The sequence below is a fragment of the Muntiacus reevesi genome, chromosome 3, assembly GCF_963930625.1.
Source record: "Muntiacus reevesi chromosome 3, mMunRee1.1, whole genome shotgun sequence".
NCBI lineage: Eukaryota > Metazoa > Chordata > Mammalia > Artiodactyla > Cervidae > Muntiacus > Muntiacus reevesi.
Window position 1 is genome coordinate 34,026,209 of NC_089251.1, and position 22,412 is coordinate 34,048,620.

At 49.5% G+C, this 22,412-nt stretch overlaps 1 protein-coding gene across 1 annotated transcript in view; it reads left to right on the forward strand.

The window, feature by feature from the left end:
* Positions 1-22,412, forward strand: part of PLB1 (phospholipase B1) — a 119,382-nt gene that overhangs the window by 54,927 nt on the left and 42,043 nt on the right. The window contains exons 16-31 of the mRNA XM_065928785.1: positions 941-999; positions 2,521-2,594; positions 4,258-4,301; positions 7,736-7,844; positions 9,112-9,163; positions 9,492-9,572; positions 10,748-10,813; positions 11,143-11,243; positions 13,238-13,319; positions 16,185-16,289; positions 16,403-16,498; positions 16,727-16,798; positions 17,863-17,901; positions 18,461-18,521; positions 19,350-19,408; positions 20,360-20,433. Coding sequence (XP_065784857.1) covers positions 941-999; positions 2,521-2,594; positions 4,258-4,301; positions 7,736-7,844; positions 9,112-9,163; positions 9,492-9,572; positions 10,748-10,813; positions 11,143-11,243; positions 13,238-13,319; positions 16,185-16,289; positions 16,403-16,498; positions 16,727-16,798; positions 17,863-17,901; positions 18,461-18,521; positions 19,350-19,408; positions 20,360-20,433 — 1,174 coding nt within the window. The remainder of the gene's footprint in view (positions 1-940; positions 1,000-2,520; positions 2,595-4,257; positions 4,302-7,735; positions 7,845-9,111; positions 9,164-9,491; positions 9,573-10,747; positions 10,814-11,142; positions 11,244-13,237; positions 13,320-16,184; positions 16,290-16,402; positions 16,499-16,726; positions 16,799-17,862; positions 17,902-18,460; positions 18,522-19,349; positions 19,409-20,359; positions 20,434-22,412) is intronic.

The following is a 22,412-nucleotide window of genomic DNA, read 5'->3' on the forward strand; positions in this document are numbered from 1 at the left end:
AGGTACTCCAGAGAAGTGGGAGATATAACGGCGAGTAGGAGGTGAGCTTGTGATTTGACAAAAGAATAGACGAAAGGTGGTATACCCACACAATAGGATATTAGCCATAAGAAAGAATGAAGTACTTGCACCTGCTACAACATGGGGAACCTTGAAAACATCATGCCAAGTGGAGAAAGCCAGACACACAGGTCGCATTTTGTATGATTCCATTTATATGAAATATCCAGAATAGGTAAATCCATAGGCAGAAAGCAGACAGTGGCTGTCACAGGTTGGAGGGAGGGAAGAGTGACTGGCTTAGTGGGTACAGGTCTCCCTCGGGAGTGATGAAAATGTTTTGGAACTAGATAGAGGTCATGGTTGCATAGCACTGGGAATGTACTAAAGGCCACGGAATTGTCGACTTTAAAGTGATTAATTTTATGTCATGTAATTTCACCTTGATTTTTTAAAAAGTAGTCAATAGTATAAAGGCATTTCCCTTTTCACTTCAGAAAAACTAAGCTGAATTTTTTCTAATAAAATATAAATATAAAATAAAATATATTTTATCCCAATATCAACTGCTCCTAGCATAGATGAAGTATAGGTTTCACCTCCAGCACAACCCCCTCCTCACTCCCAGATCAGGTCGTCAGGGACTTGTTTACGCCCTGAGGATAACTGTCCGCCTGTGGCATCAGGTTCATCCAACACCAGCAGATGCCCCTCTGAAAGTGGGGCCACCTTCCAGCTCCCCAGTGCTGTGCCCAGGCGCCCCAAGGAGGAGACTGGCAGTCAGGCTCCACAACTGCTACTGCTGGGCTTTAGGACAAGGATGGGCTTTTAGTATCTTTGTCCAAATGGAATTTTCCTACTTTGTGTCAGTCTTCCTAGAACATTCTCCCCTGATTCAGAGGAGACAGGAAGCTGATCTCCTGTTCATCTTTGCATTCAGTTCACAGGCTGAAGTTGGCTGACATCAAGGTCATCGGAGCCCTGGGCGACTCACTCACGGTGAGTTACGGATGGTGGAAGGAAGGGCAGGAGAGGAGAAGATCTTGGTTAATAGGAGAATCTCACTTCAAACCCGTAGAGCTGCCATCATCTGTCCAACCTCAGTCCCTCTCCACCTCACTACTCACCCTGGAATCCAGCATTCCCTACTGGCGTCGAGTTTTCCACTGCCATTCTAACCTCATCTTTCTTCTCCTAACATTGGATTGAAAGAGAGAGCAGGAAGTGGGGGGCCCAGAGGGAGCCCCTGAGATAGAAGTGACCTAGCCCAGACCACACAGCCTGTCGGTGGTGGGGTAGAACAGTATGAGGTCTCCTACCCACAGTGTAGGGCCCCTTCAAATACCAGATGCTTTGCTCTGTCCATGTAGGAAAGCTAAGGGATCATGCCAAGGGCCATGTGATGATGCAACAGGAACTAGTACTAATGGAGGGGGTGAAAAACCAGGGTCAGTGGAAGAGATGGAAATACTAACGATGACCCAGCCTGTGTCTGCAACTGACCCGTGGTAACCTCCCAATCCCCACAAAGAGTGATCCAGAATAAGCAGAATCAAGTCCTTAGAGAGCCGAGGTGGGAGGTGGGGGTCCCTGCTTCTGGTCCACAGCAACTCATTACAGAGGAGTCCAGCTTCTGTTCCCTGGGTCAGTAAGGTCAAGGGCCTCCAGCTGAATTTTCCCGTCCAACTACCAGCTGACACCTTTCATGTCTGTGGCTTGTTCACATTGATATGATCTCACTCAGTATACTCAACAAAATCCTGTGACGTATATCTCTCCTCAAACTTAAACCAACAAAGAAGGTGAAGCTGGCTGAGTCAAGTGAGTACCACGGCCACAGAGCCTGTAAGTGCTGGATGAGGACAGAACTCTCAGGTCCTGACTCAGGCCAGAGTCCTGTCCCAATCCCATGGCCCTCTTCCCCATGACCCCTCACGGACTCTTTACCCCAAAGGCAGGGACACCTCTCCTGGAGGCCAGCCTTCCCCCACCGACTGCCCGGGAGGTTAGCCTTCAGCACAACCTTGAAATGGCTCGTCTCAGAAATAACAGGCTTCAGGCAAGGGGCATGAACCTGCAGTGTGTCAGGTGGTGGTTTTAAAAGACTCTGCTCTTTCTTTAGCTGAGGAGTAGGTACATGGCATTTTGTTTTAATTTTTCACATTGTACATATGTGAGATCTATTCATATCAAAAGATTATAATACACTTCCTTTTATGATATAGTTCACAGCTTTTAGAAAAATGGGGCCCTGAAATGAGTCCTTTGGAAAACCACACTGCCGTCTAAATTCCAGAGCACTTTTGCCAGCCTAGGGTCTGGGCAGGGTTTCCCAGGGTGGGTTCCAGGATTCCCATTGGGAGCTTGCACTCATTTCTGACAAGGCAGGATTCAGATCAAGACGTGGTGCTGTCAAGACTCTGGGTTCTACAGGGTTTGGCGTTCTGGCCTGGCCAGACAAGAACACAGAGCCTCTGGTGAGCAGGCAAGAAAATCACCCCCATGTTGTCCTCTTTTCAGGCAGGTAATGGGGCCGGGTCCAAGCCTGGAAATGTCCTGGACGTCTTGACTCAGTATCGAGGTCTGTCCTGGAGGTGAGTACAGCCGTGGCGAGGTCCAGAGACGCCTCACCGTCACAGGACAGGGGAGGATCCCCCTGAGCAAGTAGAAAACAAGTCCTCTAACACAGAGATGAGTCACCTGGTACTTTTCCATGAGAAATTTCTAGGTTTAATTTAAGAAAGGTATTTATCAGCTTCCCCAAACCACTATTTCCCCCCAAACAAGTCTGGACCTAAGCAGGAGGAGTTTAGGGGAGAACCTATTCAAATATTTGGGTTGGAAAAGTTTGGGCTTCCATTTCTTCTTCTGGGCAGTCATCTCCAAAGGAGGCAGCAGCCTTCAGAACCACAGTTGTGTCTGAGTCCCAACTGCCTGTTCTGTGTGACCTTGGGCAAGTCAACCTCTCTGAACTGGTCTCGTCTTTGATGCAGATACAGTAATACTGGCTTAGCATTGTCACAAGACTTGCATGCTAAGTCACCTCAGTCATATATGACTTTGTGCGACCCCATGGACTGTAGCCCACCAGGCTCCTCTGTCCATGGATTCTCCAAGCAAGAATAGTGGAGTGAGTTGCCAGGCCCTTCTGCAGGGGCTCTCCCAACCCAAGGACCAAAACCACATTTCTTAAGTCTCCTGCATTGGCAGGCAGGTTCTTTACCACAAGTGCCCAGGTCACGAGGCTTAGAGAGAATTCAAATGCCTAGAACAGTGCCTGACAGAAAGGAAGATATAAATGGTAGCTGGGATCACTATTGAAGGGCCTTCATTTAACAGATGAGGAAGCATGGCTCATAGAGGACAAGTAACCTGTCCAAGATCACACAGTCAGACAATAAAAGAGCAAAAAGTAGGGTAAATGGCTCCTGACCCCTAATCCAGCACCTCTCCTATCACGTATATATATCTTGTGCATGCTGGTCCTGCTCCGCCTATAATCAAATCCAGGCACCTCAGACTGTGGTGAGCAGCACTCCAGCTTCACCTTTGAAAGCCTGGCTCATGCCAACGTGAGAGGACAGGTTTGGTCTTTTCTCAGCCTGCAATCCATCATCTCTGGCACCAGCTTGGACCTGAGTGCTGAGTCCCTGGCCTCCTCCCTGATGATGCTCTGCAGAGTTAAACCCCAAACGTTTTGAGAACCTTTGAAATGTTCCCAGATACACTTGGCAGAGGAGGAGGAGATATGGAAAAGCAGGGAATCCAATCAACTCTGGAATGCTGTGTATTTTCATGCCTAGAAACCCATCCAACTTTGATTTCCCTGGAATTTTAGAAGTGGTTTGGAAGATGGGTTGCTCTCTAGAAGACACCCTTTAAGGACGGGTTTTCCCCAAGTCAAACAGGAAGAAAACCAGGGCAAACTTTTTTTTTTTTTTTCCTTTTTAATGAAGGGGCCCACTTAATTCCCTTGCCTCGAGGTTAAAGCTTAAACTTAAAAAACAAATAAATCAGCCCCACCGGCTTAAACCAGTTTTTTATTTGGACATTCTGGTTTGTGGGGCAAGTAGAGAGAAGTTGCTGTGTTCTGGGTTTTTTTCAGTTTTTCTACAGAAATAATGAGGAAAGGGAAAGCCCCAAGCCCCCAGAGTGTTTCTCAGAAGGAGAAAGGTGTGTCTTGGTGGTGTCTGGGGTGTTTCAGCGTCGCTGGCAGTTTTAACCTTCATTTTCTTTTTTGTCCCCACGACGACGCAGTGTGGGCGGCGACCAGAACCTCAGCAGCGTCATCACCCTGCCCAGTGAGTACGCGCTCTCCTGGGGTTCGGGGCGGGCCCGCCGCAGCCCTGCGCGTTTCGGCAGCTCCCCCTGGCGGTGACCGCGGGCTTAGCAGAGAACCGGGCTGCAGAAGACAGCCGTGTTCGGCAGGGGGCGCTGCTTCCCCAAGACAGTCTCCTCGCTCTGCTTCTTGCGCGTAATTAAAGCACTGCGGATTTTTTCTTAAAAAAAAAAAAAAAAAGAGAAATTGTATTTGTCTGAGGAAGGAAGAGAGTAAGAGAAAAAGAATGTTCCATCCAGCTCTTAGTGCAAGTTATTATTAAGAAGTTATTGAAGAAGGAAGGAAAGGAAACTCCTCTCTGCTTTGCCTGTCATTCTGATCAGAGTACCTTTCTGGGAGGCGTTGACTTAAGCTTGGACTGCGTTAGGCACCACTGCATATAAAGACGTTGAATTCCTGTGTGTCCAGTTTAGGAAAAGCTGCTATGGCAGCAGCAGAGATGAAATTACCTTGTTCAGGCCATGCAAACACAGCCATATTTGGGGCGCAACATTTTCCTTAAATTGCTTCATCAACAACCTGTTTGGAATGATTTGTTTAAACCTGATTACATTCTTTCAGTGGTTTTATCTTATTCATCTTTTCATTCTCCTTAGTGCATACACAGTGCTTGTTCTTAAAGCACACATAAAATGTGTGTTATTTTCCCTTAAAATCTTCTGGCTAACAATTTTGCCAGAGAGAAATTTAATCGGTCCCATTCTCGTTTGCTTTTCTAATAATTATCCCTTTCTAATATATCTTTAGCAGTTAAGAAATTGTTTCAGCTCTAAGTCACCCAGACTTTGATGATAAAGATGGCATGATTGCTACATAGGCAGAACTGGTTGGACTTCATGTGCTATCTGTTCTTGCTATTTGCAAATCCTGTTGAGTGTAAGTAGGTACAGTTCTGTGGCACAAGTACTCCTTGTCTTCTTTATTTCTAGGTCCACACAAAAGAGCTCTGAATAAACTCCACTATCACTAGGAGATGGTTGGCGTTGCTTTAGTGAATGTAACTGACTGGGCTGTGAGCTGGGCTAGCATACACAATGGTTCGCTGGGCTCTCTGATTGCCATGCAGTTGTGGTCAATAAAATGACTGGAAACCATCTGATTCAAGGTCTTCCACTAAAATGATTTGTGGAAAAATTGAGAAAAAGTCACCCTTAGATAGATGCCCCTGCCACGCTTAGCTCAGCAGTGGAACATTGCCTATTCAGACTTCCTTACTGGAGTTGTGAAGACGGATTGATGGTAGGGACCAGATAATCTATGTGGAAATAGTCATATAGCCATGTGTTGGAAAACTTATGAAAACATAGGGTCAGAACAGAAGCTCAGTTCAACTCCCTCTTCATTTTAATCCAGCAAATACTCCTGCGCTGGGTGCTTGCGAAACAGGACAAGGCCCCTGCCCTGATGACATTACTAATGTCTGTTTAGGGCCATGTCTCCCTAAAGACAGACCCGCGTACCAATCATTATTGCCACGTACAAAGTTTAGGGGGAAATAAATAAGAAAGTTGTTAACCTTGCCTTTTGAAAGGGGGGCTTTAAGAACTGGAACTCATCAGATAAGGAAAGGGAATGGAACGTTCTTGGCAGAGGTAACTGCATGCCCCAGCAAGCGCTCACCCTGTCCAATGACTATGCCTTTCTGTGACATTCCTGATAATACCTAGGTCGCTAGAGATGGATTCTTCCAGTAATGAGGAGTCTAGGACAATCCCTTCCATTTTCAGATAGCTCTCTAGTGATTGCACCATGCTTCCTTCTATTGAGTAGAAGTCAGAGTAGTTTTCATCCATTCGTACGATGTCCCCGAGCCACAGGGAATGGGCTCAGTCCATCTGGGTTGCACAGGCCCTGCAGCAGTGCTCGGTTCCAGAGAGCACCCTGCCGGATAGCATGGTGCCTGAAAGTCCGGACTGATGCACAGCCTGTTCCTTTCCCACATCCGAGAAGATTGTAGGTCTGGAAAAAATACCCTGTGTTAGAGCTGAAAGACTAGGTTTCTAGCTTAGGATTCTATTTTTAGTAACTGTATGACTTTGAACAGTTTTCCTAGCCTTTCTGAACTTTGAGTTATTCTTACTTGAGTCATAAACCTTTATTGAGCACATGCGAGGCTCTGGGGTATATGCAGACCCTGCTTGCAGGAGTTCTCAGCCAAGTTGTGTGCAGGATGCAAAGTGAAAAGGGTAGATCCAGCATGGAAAAGGCGTTAGAATGAGTGAGATTGAAAAGACGAACAAAATTGGCAGCAGGTAGACTGACCAGAGTAGAGGGGGGAATGGAGCCTGAAAATCAGAAATGAAAGAGGAGACGTTATTAGTGAAATACAAAGGAATGTGAGAGAGTATTTTTAACAATTATATCCATACAATAGAATATTATTTGCCAATAAAAAGGAATGAAGTACAAATACATGCTATAACATAGATGGAAACTGATAACACAATAAGTGAAAGAAGTCAATTACAAAAGACACTGTATTCTATGGTTCCATTCTTATGAGTGTCCAGAGTAAGCAAACCTATAGAGACAGAAAGTAGGTTAGTGGTGGCCATGAGGCTGGAAAGCTGAGCACTAAGGAATTGATGCTTTTGAACTGTGGTGTTGGAAAAGATTCTTGAGGGTCCCTTGGACTGCAAGGAGATCAAACCTGTCAATCCTAAAGGAAATCAGTCCTGAATATTCATGGGAAGGACTGATGCTGAAGCTTCAATACTTTGGCCACCTGATGCCAAGAACAGACTCATTAGAAAAGACCCTGATGCTGGGAAAGATCGAAGGTGGGAGGAGAATGGGATGACAGAGGATGAGATGGTTGGATGGCATCCCTGACTCAATGGAAATGAGTTTGAGCAAGCTCCGGGAGCTGGTGAAGTACAGGGAAGCCTGGCTTGCTGCAGTCCATGGGGTTGCGAAGAATCAGACATGACTGAGTGACTGAAATGAACTGATGGGGCTGGAAGAAATGGGGAGTGACTGCTATGAATACCAAGTTTCTTTTTGGGGTGATGAAAATGTTTTAAAGTTTATAGGAGTATGGTTGCACAACTGTATGAGTGTATTAAAAGCTACTGAATTGTACTTTGGTGAATTTTATGTTATGTGAATTATATCTCAGCAAAGTGATTATATATTTAGAGAAAAAGCAAAGTGGCGAGAGCAGCACCTGAGCCAGACTGGCACTTATTCAGCACCAATTCATTGAGCCCCTGTGTGTCCTGCCCATGTGGCTCAGCATCGCCCTTCTGGACATTTTCTTTGGGGGCTGAGTGAACTATAAGGGTGAGACCCGTGGGGGGGAGGGGGGCTCTGCTTTGTCGCCAACACCCCTTGGCACTTATCAAAGGAATTCAAAGATGGCTTTGGGGTACTGACATCTCTTCCTTGTATTTACAGACATGCTCCGGGAATTCAACCCTTCCCTGAAGGGCTTCTCTGTTGGCAAGGGAAGAGAAAGCAGTGCTGGGGCCTATCTAAACCAGGCCGTGGCAGGAGCCCGAGCTGAGTGAGCAGGAGAATCTTGGGGGTGAACCCCAAGGGTCCCCTGGGGACCTGGTCGGGCCCTTGGCCTAGACCAGGGTGTATGGCTGAAGACTGGGGGGTTTGGTCCAGGGGAAGGATCTGAGGGTCAAAGACGGCTGGGTGGGCTCTCTTGGGTATCCCTTGCTCTGGGATACAAAAACCCACTAGCCCACCCCTAACCACACCCCCAGGAACTAGTCACAACTGGTTCTGATGCCAGGTACATGCTTTGAGCAAATTACTTTGCCTCATCCATATTTCTTCTAGAATAATCACAAACCTTACTTAACCATGTAGTTTCAAGGGATTCCTATGTTTTGGTTCCTAGATCCCCTGATATCTTTCTCTCAACTCTCATGGCCACCCTGAGCATGAGCCCCCATCCCCATCCCCACCTGAGTAACTATTATTTATTCAGGACCGGAAAGATGACAGATTATCCAAAGCAGAGATCATACAAAGCCTAATAGGCTTTATCATGAATTCTGTGACTTCCTTTTCCTTTTCATGGGGGAGGGGTGAAAGGCTACCACTTAATGGCTTAAAATTTGAGGCTTACCTTAATCTTGCTTTCTTCCAAGTATATGTCAACTAGTAGTATAAGAAGAGAGGCAGTTCTCAGAATGATTAGATCAGGAAGTCATCTAAGAATGGAGCCTGAGTTGAAAGCATGGAACTAACCAAAGCAGAGTGTGATTCATATGGCCCTGGATTTCTTCCCTGCTTTCCCCCAGGCCCCAGGGCTCTTCCATGCGAGAAATCTATGTATCCAAGCATGTCCTGTGTTGTGGGGGGAGTTAAGGATTATTATCCCAGATTATTGTCATTACAGATGAAGGCACTGTAGCACCAAGAGATGAAGTGACCTGAACAAACGTATTATCTCGACCACACGGTCTCTCATCTTTGTGCCTCACAGGCTTTATCTCAAGTTCCGATAACAACCTGTCCTACTAGACAACAGTGTGCAGTTTAGAAAGTACCTTTGTTATCTCTCATATATCCTGTGTAGTAACTGTGAGATTGAAGAGAGGGTCAGATGCCCATGTTTCCTTGGTGATGCTGCTGAGGCTCAGAGAGGCCAAGTAATCACCCCCAACACTCTGGTCCATAGAAAGAGCAGCAGCCCTGCTAATTTCAGAGCAATTGATAAGGAAACTAAGGCTCGAAGAGCAAAGTGTCCATCCTGGTAGTCTGATACCTAGCCTACTTTGCTGGTCACGTGACTTTTTTCTTATGTCTGCCCTCAGGGATTTACCTGTTCAGGCCAGGAGGCTGGTGGACCTGATGAAGAATGATGTGGTAAATCTGGGGAAAGTGGCATCTGGGCCTACTTGAGGTAGGATAACCAGAGCAGGGAGTAGGCGGGAGGAATTATGGAGATGGAGAGTTTCAGCTCTGGGGGAGGACAGGGACACACAGGAATCCAGAGAGGCCACCTTAAAAAAAAAAGAAAAATGATTTAGCACCTGTGACCTCAGTACCCCCAAACCAAAAAAAAGAAATTATTAATGTCCCCATTAGACCTCCAGTGTGTCCAGACCCATCCCTGCAGCATTCAGCACTTTGTATTTTCCTAGACTTGACTCTGGGGCAAGACATTTACTTGTTTGTTTCCTATTCATTTCAGAATATAAATTTTCAGGAAGACTGGAAGATAATAACCCTGTTTATAGGCGGCAATGACCTCTGTGATGTCTGTGATGACCCGGTAGGTCTCCAGGCCCTAACCCAAGATTCCCCCGGGGAAGAATTTCCACCCCGGGTCACTGGAACAGAGCAGCTGGGTTGGGACTTGGCTAGTGGTCAGGCATGGATCCAGCCTGGGCAATGTACTGGGGGCCAAGCAGTCACTGGAACACTGCTCTGTCCATAGGGAGCTCACACCTCCAGGGCAGGGGGACACAGACAGCTCACCTTCAGGTGTGATAGAGCTGTACCCAGAAGAGAAGCCTGGGGTCAGGAGTGCCATGGGATTTGGCCTGGGGCTGGGTGGGGGTGGCATCAGAGCTTTACAGAGAGCAGGAGAGTCTGGGTCGTGAACACAAGAAGCTTTGTCAGGCAGAAAGGGGGCCAGCCGAGCAAAGTAGTGAGTCTGGCTGTGGCTTGAGAGCACCTTCCCCCAGGGGTGATCCTGCCCCCCGAGACTCCTCAAGGCCTGCTTTCCTGGCATCAAAGTCACCAGTACCTGGGATTTTCAAGCTGTGTTGCGGAGGGGCCACAGTGCTACCTGAGGGCCACTGGCTGCAGGGTGGAGCAGATGAGGAGGTGGGGTCATGGGTTCCTCCCTCACTTCCCCTGAAGCTTTGATCATTTGGTAGAACAGGGCTCTTGGCTAAATTTCATTCAGAGAAAGGGTTCCACTGCTTTTTTTAAAAAAAAAAGTTTGATAACTTTTTTTGAGGGGATGAGGGGAAATCACCCTTAAAATGTTTTACCCTTGGGGAGGAGGAGGCAGGACCCTCTTCCCCTCTCCTTATCTCAAATGATATGGTTGAACTGTGAGTTCCCAGGCATGGGAGACTCCAGCAGAAGTGATCAGCCACTAGGATGTTCAAGCTGCAGGAGATCTTAGAGGCCCCCTACTCTAGCATCCCAGTTCAAAGGTGTGATGTGCTTTAGCTAAGGCCCTACCTCTAGTTGACACGAAGTGGGTCCAGAGCTTTCCATAGCAGAAGAAAGGGTGTTTCCCTGAGGGTCACAGCCTTACCAACCTTGAGGACTGTGAGGTTAGGGTGGAGGCTGGGGTCCCAAAAGACAGCCTGTGCTTCAGTGTTGCCCGTTCAGACTGAAAGGCAGGGAGGAGGGGACCCAGGAGAGGACATGGTCCTGGTTACAGAGAGACTGGGTGGTGACTGGGGTTAAAGACATCGCCTCTCCCCGCAGGTCCGCTACTCTCCGCAGAACTTCGTGGACAATATTGGGCAGGCTCTGGACATCCTCCACGCTGAGGTATGAAGGCTGGACCACGTGTCCTCTGAGCCGCTCAGCCACGGGCCTCCTCCTTGGGCCTCTGGCTTCCTGCTGAGACCCTCCCACCTGATCCCCTTCTCCTGGAGACCAGCACCGGCCATGCTGTCTGTCCTGGGCCCAGCAGCCTGAACACACACATGTTAACAGCGAGCAGTGGAAAGGAGGAGACAGGGATGACGGATGTGGGGGGGGCCCAGGTGAAAGGCCGCAGACCTGACACCCAGGAGGAGGCACGGGCCCCAGACCTGGGGGAGAGGCTGGCGCTGCCCAGCCTTGACCCTATTGGGGACGATCTTGCCTTTGCTCAGGTGCCTCGGGCCTTTGTGAACCTGGTCAAGGTGCTGGAGATCATCAACCTGAGGCAGCTGTACCAGGATAAGAATGTCAGCTGCCCGAGGTTCATCCTCCGGTGAGTTGGGTATTCTCCACCTGTTCCCTAAAGGGCCTATGGAACCCTTAGCAGAGAGTGACTCTGGCTGGTGAGAAAAGCCAAGGGCAGGAGTGTGAGGAGTGCTGAGACCCCCTGGTCAAACCTGACAAAGCCCCCTGTAGGAGACCCCCCAGGGCATTGTGACCCCAGTCCAGGCTCCTGTGCCCTCAGAGGACATGCATTTGCCACCCAATGTACTTCTTCTGCCATGACAGCTCAGGACACTCTTCAGTCCTCCAGGGAAGTGTAAAGCATGAGGGATGAATGAGCCTTTGTGGGCCAGGCTCACCAGGGCCACGTCTTTCTCAGTGTCCAGGACCTCCCCGCTCCCTCCCAGAGGCCCAGCTCCCGGATAGAGGAGCCTCTGTTCAGCATGGGTGCCCCAGGCTGGACATTCACAAAGGTAGAGCTGTGGTCACTTTCTAGAAGAGAGGGTGGTCAGGTCAGAATCAGCATGGGAGAGGACAAAGAACTCTTGCCCCGAGAGGCCACCTTCGATCCCAGCCTCCAGAGCCGAAGATGGCTCCCCTGCCCATGTTACATGTGACCCTAGGGAGTAAGACGTCCTTCTGCCCCAAGCGTGAGCCGTTCCTGCCTTCAAGGTCTCCTCTGGCCTGTTAGCCCAGATCACGGTGGCTGTGCCCCCACCCCCTTCTTCCCTCCCAAGCTCTATACAGGCCTCCATCGTAGACCTAAGCACATCACATGGTAATGACCCTGAGTGCCTCTCCCCCCTCAGCCCTGAACTCTGTCTGAGTCACTGCCAGCGCAGAGTCAGGGCTCCGTGGCTGTTTGCTGAATGACTGAATGAATAATTCACAAGGGCCAGATCTGCTCTTGGAAATGAAGGGGTATCTTGGCTGTTCCCCGAGGATGCATGCCAAAGCGCCCCCGGGGGGCCTAGACTGCATGGGTCCCCTGGGGAAGGCCCGAGGATGCTGTGACAGTGGGTGGACGGCTGCCGGGTGACACATGCCTATTAGCGCAGCTGGTGTCAGGCGGGCTATTTTTGGCTGCTGACTCATCCCCTGGCTCCCACTTTCTCCAGTCACTGGGCCACATGGGGCGGGGGAGGGGAGGGAGAGAGTTCAGCGTTTTTATTCCATTTCAGAGCACCTCACCTAAACGTCTCTGGCTGCCCATCACTACAAAGTTTCTAGACGATTAAAGCTGAAGGTTCAGAGTTGGCATTTGTCTGACCTGGAATGGCCAAGTTGCTGATGGCGGGATTAGGAAGGCTCAGGGTCACCTCATTCTGCCACCTGTCCGCTGTCCTATCTCAGTGGCTGTGTTTTCCTTGGTGGTGCTGAGTCTGCACCGAGCCATCCTCACTATTATTGCCTCCTGCCTATGGACCATAAGCCCAGATTTGTGACGGCTAGTCAGGACAGAAGCAGCTTAAACAGGGGTTGAGAGCTCAGGTTGAGACCAGAGAGACTTGAGTGCAAGTCCTGGCTCCCACACTCAGCATCCACTTGAACTTGAGAAACTACTAAACCATGCAGAACCTTACTTTACTCATCTATAAAATGGGGGCAATGAAAAGACAGCTTCTAGAATAGCTAAGAGGACTCAACAAGTTAATAAAACTCTCAGCACAGTAAACCTTCAGTATGTGTTATCATTATTATTGTTGTTGTCACTGTTATTTAAAAGGAGGCATGCCTTATCTCTGCTACACTGTTCTCAGACATTAATCTGGTAACTTGGCTTCATAAAAGTCACTCCTGCAGGTGTCAGAAGACATAACTATTTCATTTTCATGAGCAAATCCAGGTCTGGGAAATTTTCTTAGGTTTCAGCTGGTGCAGTTGGCAGGTTGGCCAGCCAGAGCTCCCCCCACCGCCACCTGCTTAGCACAGGCATCTGGTACCTCTGAGTTAAATATATTCTGAATCTCAAGCCAGTGTTCCTGTGTCATGCTCTCAGACGGTGGTTCTGGTGGGTGAGCACCTCTGTGGTTTGGTCTGCAGGAATCTGTGTCCCTGTGTCTTGAAGTATGATGATAATGCGACAGAACTTGCCTCCCTCATCGAAGTGAATAAGCAGTATCAGGTAAGCTGGGAACTGCTGTGTGGTTCATGGTTCTGGTTAGAAAAGAAACAGACACCTAGATTATTTCAACCTCGACTGTGTGTGACATTACCACTGACCAGTTTGCAGATATAAAGACTGCCCCCCCCCCCCGCAAGGCGGCAGATTCAGTTTATTTGAATCAAGTTTTACAGAGCCAAGTCACTCAACACACATGACCAAATCTCAGTTCCTGGCCTTATACCAAAATAACTATTTCCAATTATCCATGGAGAATGGGTATGAGGTAGAATCTGGAGGATTCAGTGTGATAACACATACTCCCTCTGCCCTCCCTGCCTAGGGGGAGCAGGTGTTATTAGGTGTTACTGGGGTGCACAGGGAGAAAGCTGATGCTCTCCCAGCATCCTGTGAGCTGTCCCTTTGAGGCTTTTCTCCATCAAATCTTTGACCAGAGCAGCAGACTCTCTTGAGTTTTGTCCCAAATAATCATCCAATCACTTGAGAACAATGGTCACCTTCCAACTCTTCCAGAGTGGGTGGGATGCAGAGAGCTTCCAGGGTGGATCAATCCCTCAAGCCCATGGACACCTTGGAGCAGAACCCCTCCTGGCAGCCTCTTTCAGAGCAGCCTTATCCATGAGTGGTGTCTGGGCTCAGGGCAGTGACCTGTGTATCGTTCTTAGAGGCCATCGCCCGGCCCCTTGGGTAACTCCTCAGTGCACTTCCCTCTGTTCCTTTGTGCCTGCTGAGGAAGTCATGGCCCTCACCAGGCAAGGGAAGGTAGCCAAGGTTATGGCTGTGAAAGCAACCCTTTTGCAGGTGGGATTTGGGTGCAGAGCATAGGTGCTTATGCAATTCTGGTTGGTTTCTTGTTTATCATTATATCAGATGTATTATTTTCTATAACTTGATCTATTTTTGGCTGTGCAGGGTCTTTGTTGCTGCACAGGATTTCCTCTAGTTGCGGGGGCGGGGAGGGGGGGTTACTCTCTAGTTGAGATGCTCTGGCTTCTCATTGCCGTGGCTTCTTTTGTTATGGAGCTTGGGCTCTAGGCACTCAGGCTTCAGTAGATGCGGCATAAGGGCTCAATTGTGTGGTTCCCAGGCTCTAGACCAGCGGCTGAATAATTGTGGCACATGGGCTTAGTTGTCCCTTGTCATGTGGGATCTTCCTGGATCAGGGATGAAAGCCGTGTCTCCTGCATCGGCAGGTGGATTCTTTACCACTGAGTCACCAGGGAAGCCCCAGATGTACTATTTAAGCAAACTATTTGGAAGAGCTAAGGTCAGAGGCCAAGCCACCAGAAATTGAAGAGTCATGAGTTCGGGGGCCATGCCATAAGAATAAAATTAGGCCAAACAACTAGTTTGATGGAGTCCCCATAGACACCACTATCACTGCTGTTTCTAGAAACTAGATGGACCCTCAGCAAAATGGACTCTGTGCTGTCCCTCCATCTTTCAATCTCTAGCTTCCAAACCAACGCCTGAGGCAGGAGCCCCCACACATCTACACATGGGCATGTGTGGGGGACATTGGGAGAGACAGCATCTGGGCTTCTCACCTACAGTGTGAGGCGGGCTCTTCTTCACATGGTGGAGTCGGTTCAGAGAACCAAAGAGAAGGAGAACGGTTCCCTTAAATGGCCTCCACAACCTCTCCAGATTAGCCAGCTATTCCCAGGTTTGCTCTTGGTGACCACTGAGATCCTGCTGTAGCATCCCAGACGAGCTCACAGCTTGGCCCCATGAGGCCATCATGTCCCCTCTCTGAATCCTTTGACTCTCTACTTCCTGTTCCCCTCTCCTTGAAGATGATCATTGCTGTTAATTATTACCACCATGTGCCGGGCCTTCTCCACACTATTTACACCATTTCTGAAAAGTTGGCGGGGACGGGGGGCCTCCACTCTGAGCCATTGTGGCTGATTCACAGAGTCCCTAGCAGCATTTAAAAGAATTTAAGGGGGGCCAGGCCTCAGTGAACGTCCTCCACTTACAGATGAGGAAATAGAGGCCCAGAGGGGGAAAGCAGCTTGCTGAAAGTCACACAGCTAGTTAGTGGTATTGTACCTTCTGCCTGCCTCAAGGCTCTGTCTGCAACTGGAAGAATCTCCCCCTGGAGGTCAAAGCTGACATATTCCCAGCCTGGGGACTCTGGCTGACTGTGGAAAACAGAAGGTATCCTGGTGTCTTCTGAAGTGACTGCACTAATGTTCCGGGTGTGGAAGCCTGACTTCCCCCTCCAGACTGGGTCCTGGCTCTGAATGATGGAAACGCAGCAAGCACTGAAATGGCAGAGTGTGGCAGAAGTGGGAGCCAGAGTTAGGGTAACTGGTCCTTCTGGAACTGAGTCTAGGTGTAAGCTATGAGAGTAACAGCTCTGCTGCCTCCTAGGTAGATCTGAGCACTTCAGGGTGCGTGGAGAGGAACACTCGTGCTCACACACACTGCATGCATGAGTGATACAGATGGGCATTAAATGTGGTTGTTAATTCACCTCTGATTTCCTGAACCAATGTAGGACAGAAATAAATGTAAGGATAATCCCCCAAAGTCATTAAATCAAATTCATACTCACTCCACCGCCACCCTAGTCTTTAATCAGAATCTTTAAAAGAGGATCAAACTGATGGACTTAGGTTTTTTGTTTTTCCCAACCTGGGTCAAATAGATGCAATGGCAGCCGAGGTTGGGGGCAGGGCGTGAGATAAAGTCTGATCTGCAACATAACTAGCTGGCTCCTGATCAGTAGGGATTTTACCGCAGATTGATTTCACTCAAAGGTCAGATTGTGTTTAATTCTCTGGTGGAGAAAAAGTCCACACAAAGACCAGACAGGTGCAGAGAGCCCCCTGACCCCTGACTCCCTTCCTCCTGCAGGAGGGGACTCACCAGCTGGTCGAGAGTGGGCGTTACGACACCAGGGAAGATTTTACAGTGGTTGTGCAGCCGTTCTTCGAAAAAGTGGACATGCCCAAGACCCCGGTAAAGCCTCATGGATAAGTGGGAGCCACAGATAGTGCCCAGCTCTTTCTGAACACCACTGGTGTTACCTGACGTTCCTATGACACGGCCACTCTGTTCTGTCCTGTGACCAGGAGGGGCTGCCTGACAACTCTTACTTTGCTCCTGACTGTTTCCACTTCAGTAGCAAGGCTCATGCCCACGCAGCCAGCGCCCTGTGGAACAACATGGTAAGATGACCGAGACAGGGAAAATTATGCTTCCTCTGATCATAAAAGATTCCGGAAAGTGTTCAGAGGACTTCAGAAACCCATCACTCAGGCTGTGAGATTCCCCACGCAGCACTGATGATAAACCCTAACCCCTCTGTCCCTCCCTCCCTTCCCCAGCCCTGCCTCCCGACTTTTCCAGTCTTGCCGCCTGTTTATCACTCCCCGTCTTCCTGCTTCTTGGTTTAGTTGCAACCTGTCGGCCAGAAGACAAGACAGCATAATTTTGAAGACAAGATCAATATCACATGCCCAGACCAGGTAGAGTGAAGAGTACAGCCTTGCCAGGGGTCTACCTAAAGCCTCTTTTGCAGGTTTTCGAAACTTTCATTCAGGTTTCTCAGTTCCTTTCATCCCAGGTTCCCATCCACACCCCCAGCTCTGTTCCCCTACCCTCCCAATCCAAACTGCAGTTAACCATCCACAGTGCCCCATCTGATTGGACTGTGAGGGGTGACAGCCAGTGGCCAGGAGGCCCTAGATCTCACCTCTGTCTCTCACTGTCCCCATGAGCCCTCGCACAAGTCTGCACCCAGGCCTCTTTCCAGCTGGGAGGAGGAGAGTGATAGTACCATCCAGCCCTCATGTTGAAGCTGAGGCTGGGAGGACATTAAGGGCAGGATGGGACATCTCCATGTAGTCCCCGTGGCAGGATGAAAGAGTGAGGGGCTGAGACCTGGAATAATATCTTCTAGGATGGAAGTGGGGGTGAGGGTGGGGAGGTCCATTGGAAGCCAGAGATAAGAAAGCAGACGTTCACCAATAAGGCAAAGCAGATCTCCCTGTTCACTCGCAAATTGTCAGAAAGCTTTTTGGACTTTTGCAGCTGCTCCCTCACGTCTATCAGTTCCTTCCTCTGGATTCCCAGAGGGATCCCAGATTTGGGACAGAAACCTGAGTAGGGGCTTCAGGGGACGGAACCTCAAAGCGCTTGGCTTTTCTTGTCTGGGTGTGAGGCACCTAGGCTACTACAGGGCAGGAGTGGCAGGGGTGGGAAAGCGGGCTAGGCATTCAGGACCTGGGCTTGTATTAGTAGACAGTGGGACTCTGTTATAAAGGGGCAGGGTGGAGAAAGAGAGGTGACCTAGCCACCCCGGCCAGCTGGATAAGAGGCAAAGTGCAGAGGTGCTTGTTCCTGGGAGCCCTGCAGGGTTTATTGTGGTTGGTTAAGGGGGTTGCAATGAAGGCTGGGTGCATCCTGGGAGGGGGCCCAGCGGTCACCCTGGAGGGCAGGGACTTGGGCATCTGGAAGGTATTTCTGCATGTGGGAGCAGAGCAGGAGGCAAGTTGACTTGCTGTGGTGGTTTGCCACCCTCTTCTCACAGGCCCGGCCATTTCTGAGCACCTACAAGAACCTCGTGCAGGTATGTCCTTGTTGCTTCCTTCCAGCTCAGCTGCCAGTGTAGTGGGCAGCCCCTAGCAGGCACCAGTTCTGCGAGGCAATGGGAATGTGGTGAGCATTCCTGATGGACAGTTGGGGGGTATTCACACTCTTCTATAAAGTCCATTCACCTATTCCTTCAGACAGTGGGGAGGGCAAAGTACCCACTATTGGTAACAGTTCAGACAGGGGGCCAGTCGGTCAACTCTCAACCTCTTTAGACATAAGTGAAGAGAACCGTTCCCTTATAAATCTGCTGCAGAAATGGGGGGATGGGGAGGGTGTGTTTGCAGTGGGCTGGGCTTATCTCGTTGATGTCGATTTTGGCATTGGATGACAGGGGTGGTGTGGGAGAACTAGGCTAACAGAGGGAGCCTGGCCTGACACTCAGAATCACCTGGGGCACCTTCTTCAGATGTCCCACTAGGCCCTCCCCAGGGTGGGGCCCAGGAATCTGCATTTGTTAAAGCTCTTGGGTGAGTCTGATGCCCAGCCAGCTTCTCTGGCCCCTGGCAACCCTGGGATCTATTCTGCATTCCTAGGATCAGGGGAGCCAGCTGCTGTGCAGTGACAGAGCCCCTTCTGCTTCGCCACCCACCTCAGGTAAGCTCCCGCTGGCACACCAGGACCCTGGGCCCCTCTACAAGAACTCAGTGAATGGCCAGTGCTTGCTTCCTGTCTGGGTGACTGCCTAGGAGAAGTCCCCCTCGTCTATAGCAGAGTCTGACCCGGCAGAACCCAGAGCAGGTGGGGTCCCCGCTGTTCCTCCCACGAACAGGTGTACATGTTGGGGAGCCACAGGAGAGCCGCCCTCAGTGGCCCAGCCTGGGGTGTGACCTCACCAAGGCCCAGACCCGGGGTGTACGGTGCCCACCAGAGAGTCATCACAGGGAGCCAGCTCTGCGGGTCCCTCTGTGGCCCCAGGCTCTGCAGTCACTGCTGCCGCCTGGATAGTTCTCAGGAGTCTTCAGAAGACACCTGGGGGCAGGAAAAGGCCCAATATGATTATTCCTCAGACTCTTGGAAATCCAGAACCCAGCTCGAAAGGGGCCACGCATCAGACTGTGACCTCCTCTCTATGGGCCACTGCCCGTCTGGTCGTGTCCTCCAGTCACAGCTGGTATCCCATGTGACTGCTGGCACCAAAGTGCTGGGATCACATGGTGCCCAAGCATCCTGCCCTCTCCTTCCTCCTCCCACCCTCTCTTAACACCTCTCCCTCCCGGTAGGTCCAAGTTGATTGGTTGTGTCTCTGTTGGGGAAGCTGTTTTCCCCTGCCCTCTGCCTCCACAGTACCACAGATGCTCAGTCCTACACGGCCCAAACACACACGTGGGTCATGTGCCTGGTCTTGCTGAAAGCAAGTAGCACTGGGCTCTGATGGTAGCTCCCTCCCCACAGACTCAAGTGTGTGTCTGTATGTCTTTCCAGTGCACACCCTGAGACCTGCAGACATCCAAGTTGTGGCCGCTCTGGGGGATTCTCTGACCGTAAGGACTCTTGGGCCCTGTCCTTGCAGGGTGGGGGTGACTGTGTCAGCTCCAGGTCCCCGTCCTCCTAGCTCCAAGGCCTGTGCTCCTGGCCTCTGCGCTCTCCCACCCCTCTGTCCTGACTCCATCAGGCTGAGAGCAGGACGAGGGTTTGATTTTGCAGTTGCGTTCTCAGTCAGGTATGTAAGCGGGAACCCTTCAGGAGTGAGCTGAACTGCCTCAGGCAGTAGAGGTTATGAACACTTAGCATCACCTTTTGAACAACTGTAAAAAATAATGTCATTTTTGACTCAGAAAATCTTCTAAACCTTCCGTGAGGGTGCTTTCCCCTTGGATTATACTTTACAAGCAGCTCCAACCCTCACATCTGTTTCCTCTTTGCATCCGCCGCAAAGCAGGAAAGACTCTGTAGTTATGGTAAGTTATGCTCTTAAGTTCCAAGAAATAGTCCATGGTATCATCCCAGAGCACCACTTTCTGGCAACACTTCTGAAGCCATGAGATTGCCTTACAGAATGTCCCCAAGGGAAAGAGAACTGTGAAATGCATGAGAAATCTGTCCACTGCAGATCTGTAGGCTCTTTCTTCATGCATGTCAAGAACTTAGGAGTAGAATGCTGCTACTGGTGTGGAATCTCACGTTCATAAAGCACTTTAAAGGCTTCAAAAATGATTTTGCAATGACCCAATTTGGTCATAAAAACAATCCTGTGAGATAAGCAGGGCATGGGCTCAGGTCTGTAAGAAAGCAGCTGAGATCTGGGGAAGGCACGCAGCTGGAAAAACAGCAAGCCCAGGAATTCTGACCCTGCCCCCTCTGGGGTGATGCTCTGCGCTTGCTGCAATGCACGCACAGGGAACACCTTGACAAGCCCTGCACATACGCAGCCTCCCTTTCCTCTGACTTGCTGATTTTCCCATGGATTTTGATTTTTGGATATGTTTTCAAAGGCCGGCAATGGAATTGGCTCCAAACCAGATGACCTTTCTGATGTCACCACTCAGTACCGGGGGCTGTCGTATAGGTAATGTTAACCCATGACCCCCTCCCACCCCATGCTCACCGCTCCCCCCCACCTCAAGAGATGGAACAGGGGTGTGTCTACTGTAAAATGCATAAATACCAAAGAGCAAGGACCAGGTCTGGAGGGGGCTTTCAGAAGTAAAACCTATCTTATTTCTGGAAAAATGGAACAATTTGATGAGTGGAGAGGATATTTTTCTTTGATAACTCTTTTCTTTTAATTGTGCAGAAGAAGCAAACCGAGGTTCTTATCAGACTTCTGGGTCAACAAATTCAACATGAAATGCACCAGAAAAGCACCAGATCTCTGAGTCTTCACCTGCCTGTTTGCATGTATATGTGCCCATGTGGTTGTTCCTATGTTTCTTGTTTACTGTCTGTCTGTGTTTGTTCATGTTGCTTATTCACGTTGTGTAGCCACACCTCTGCCTTTATGTATATGCATACATCTGTACAGAAAGTTCTGAAATGCGGCACCTATTTTAGGTGGAATCAGCAAGACAAAAACCCCAACCAATAGGAATTCCAGGGCCCCTCACTTGTGCCTGGATAATGGGAGGAGTGGTAGAGGGTGGTATGGGAAGCACAGGCTAAGCCTTATGCTCAGTTGGCAAGTGCCTGATGCTACAGAAATATAGAAGAGGGGATATTCAACCCTGCCAGCTGGGAGAGGAGGGCTTCCCAGAGAAGGTGGTACCCCGTTATGCCTTGACATGTTAGCAGTTTGGTAGGTGAGAAGAGTATTCCAGACAGGAAGTAGGATAGCTTAAGGCATGTCAGGCGAGTGGTTGCACGTGAGTATTCGTGTCTTTCTTTCCTAATAAAATTCATGTTTATGAGCCCTTCGAAGTCATTGGTGAAGAGCTCAGGACTCTGCCACGAGAGGGCAGAGCGCTGATGAAAAGTGGGGTAGCCCAGTGCTGCCCCTCCCTTTCCTGCAGAGAGAACCAAATGTGAAATGTTTCTTTCAAGGAAGCTAGAGGGAACGGTGTGTGGCTGATGACGGCCCTGAGGACCGTCCCAGAGAGAAAGTTTTTCCTGGATGAGAGGTATCCTCACTCAGCCAGGAGCCACCCACAGAGAGGACACAGGTGTGGCTAGTGTGGGGACATCACCTAGCAAGACCTGAGCGAAAGGCCTCCCAGTGCGAGGTCCCATACACTTTCAGGCGGGGGGGTCTCTGAGGAGCAAAGTCAAGGTTGCCTCTTGCCCACTGGGTCCCAAGTGTTACTGAGGCTGCAGGAGAAAGACAAACCAAAAGGAAGAGCAGGAAAGCGGAGGGTATTATAGTCGAATAAACACGAGGTAGGGGCAGATTTACTTGGTCGGAGCTAAAGAAGGAGGCAGTGTTGTCGCATCCTCGTGTGGGAAAACAGATAAGACAGACAGGCCAGCCAGCAGTTGACGGGTGAGCTACCCCTGGTGTGGTCAGGGGAGCAAGGTGACCTACCTAACTTCACAGTTACTGCGCAGATTCCCAGGATTCAGATACAGATAGGCCATCTTCCGCTGAACGTTTCTCTCTGCAACAGTGAAAAAAATCCAGCCACTGATGTTTCTTCCTATGAGTGAGGTCTAGTAAGGCCTGATGTTTTAATCTGCTGGTTCTATTTTCAAGGCCTCATATAGTCAATGGCTCCTGTTGCTTTAAACCCTTTATTCTAAGTGTTTCAAAGACCTACCCCAAAACCCACATGCATTAAAAGTAGAGGTACTTGGTCAGAGTCTAATGTGTAATGTTTCCCAAAGTGTGTTCCATAGAACACTAGTCCTGATCTTTGTGTTTTGGGGGAAATTGTTCCTACTATATCCTTCCTCTGGGAAATTCACATGCCTATAAGCGTATTAAAGGCTCTGAGAAGCCCGACAATGAAGAAATCTATTTAAATTCTGTCTGTTTAATCCAATATTTCCCTTAATCCCAGAACACTTTGTTTGTTCAGAGTACCTGTTAGCATCTCTTGGGAAATGTTCATGTAG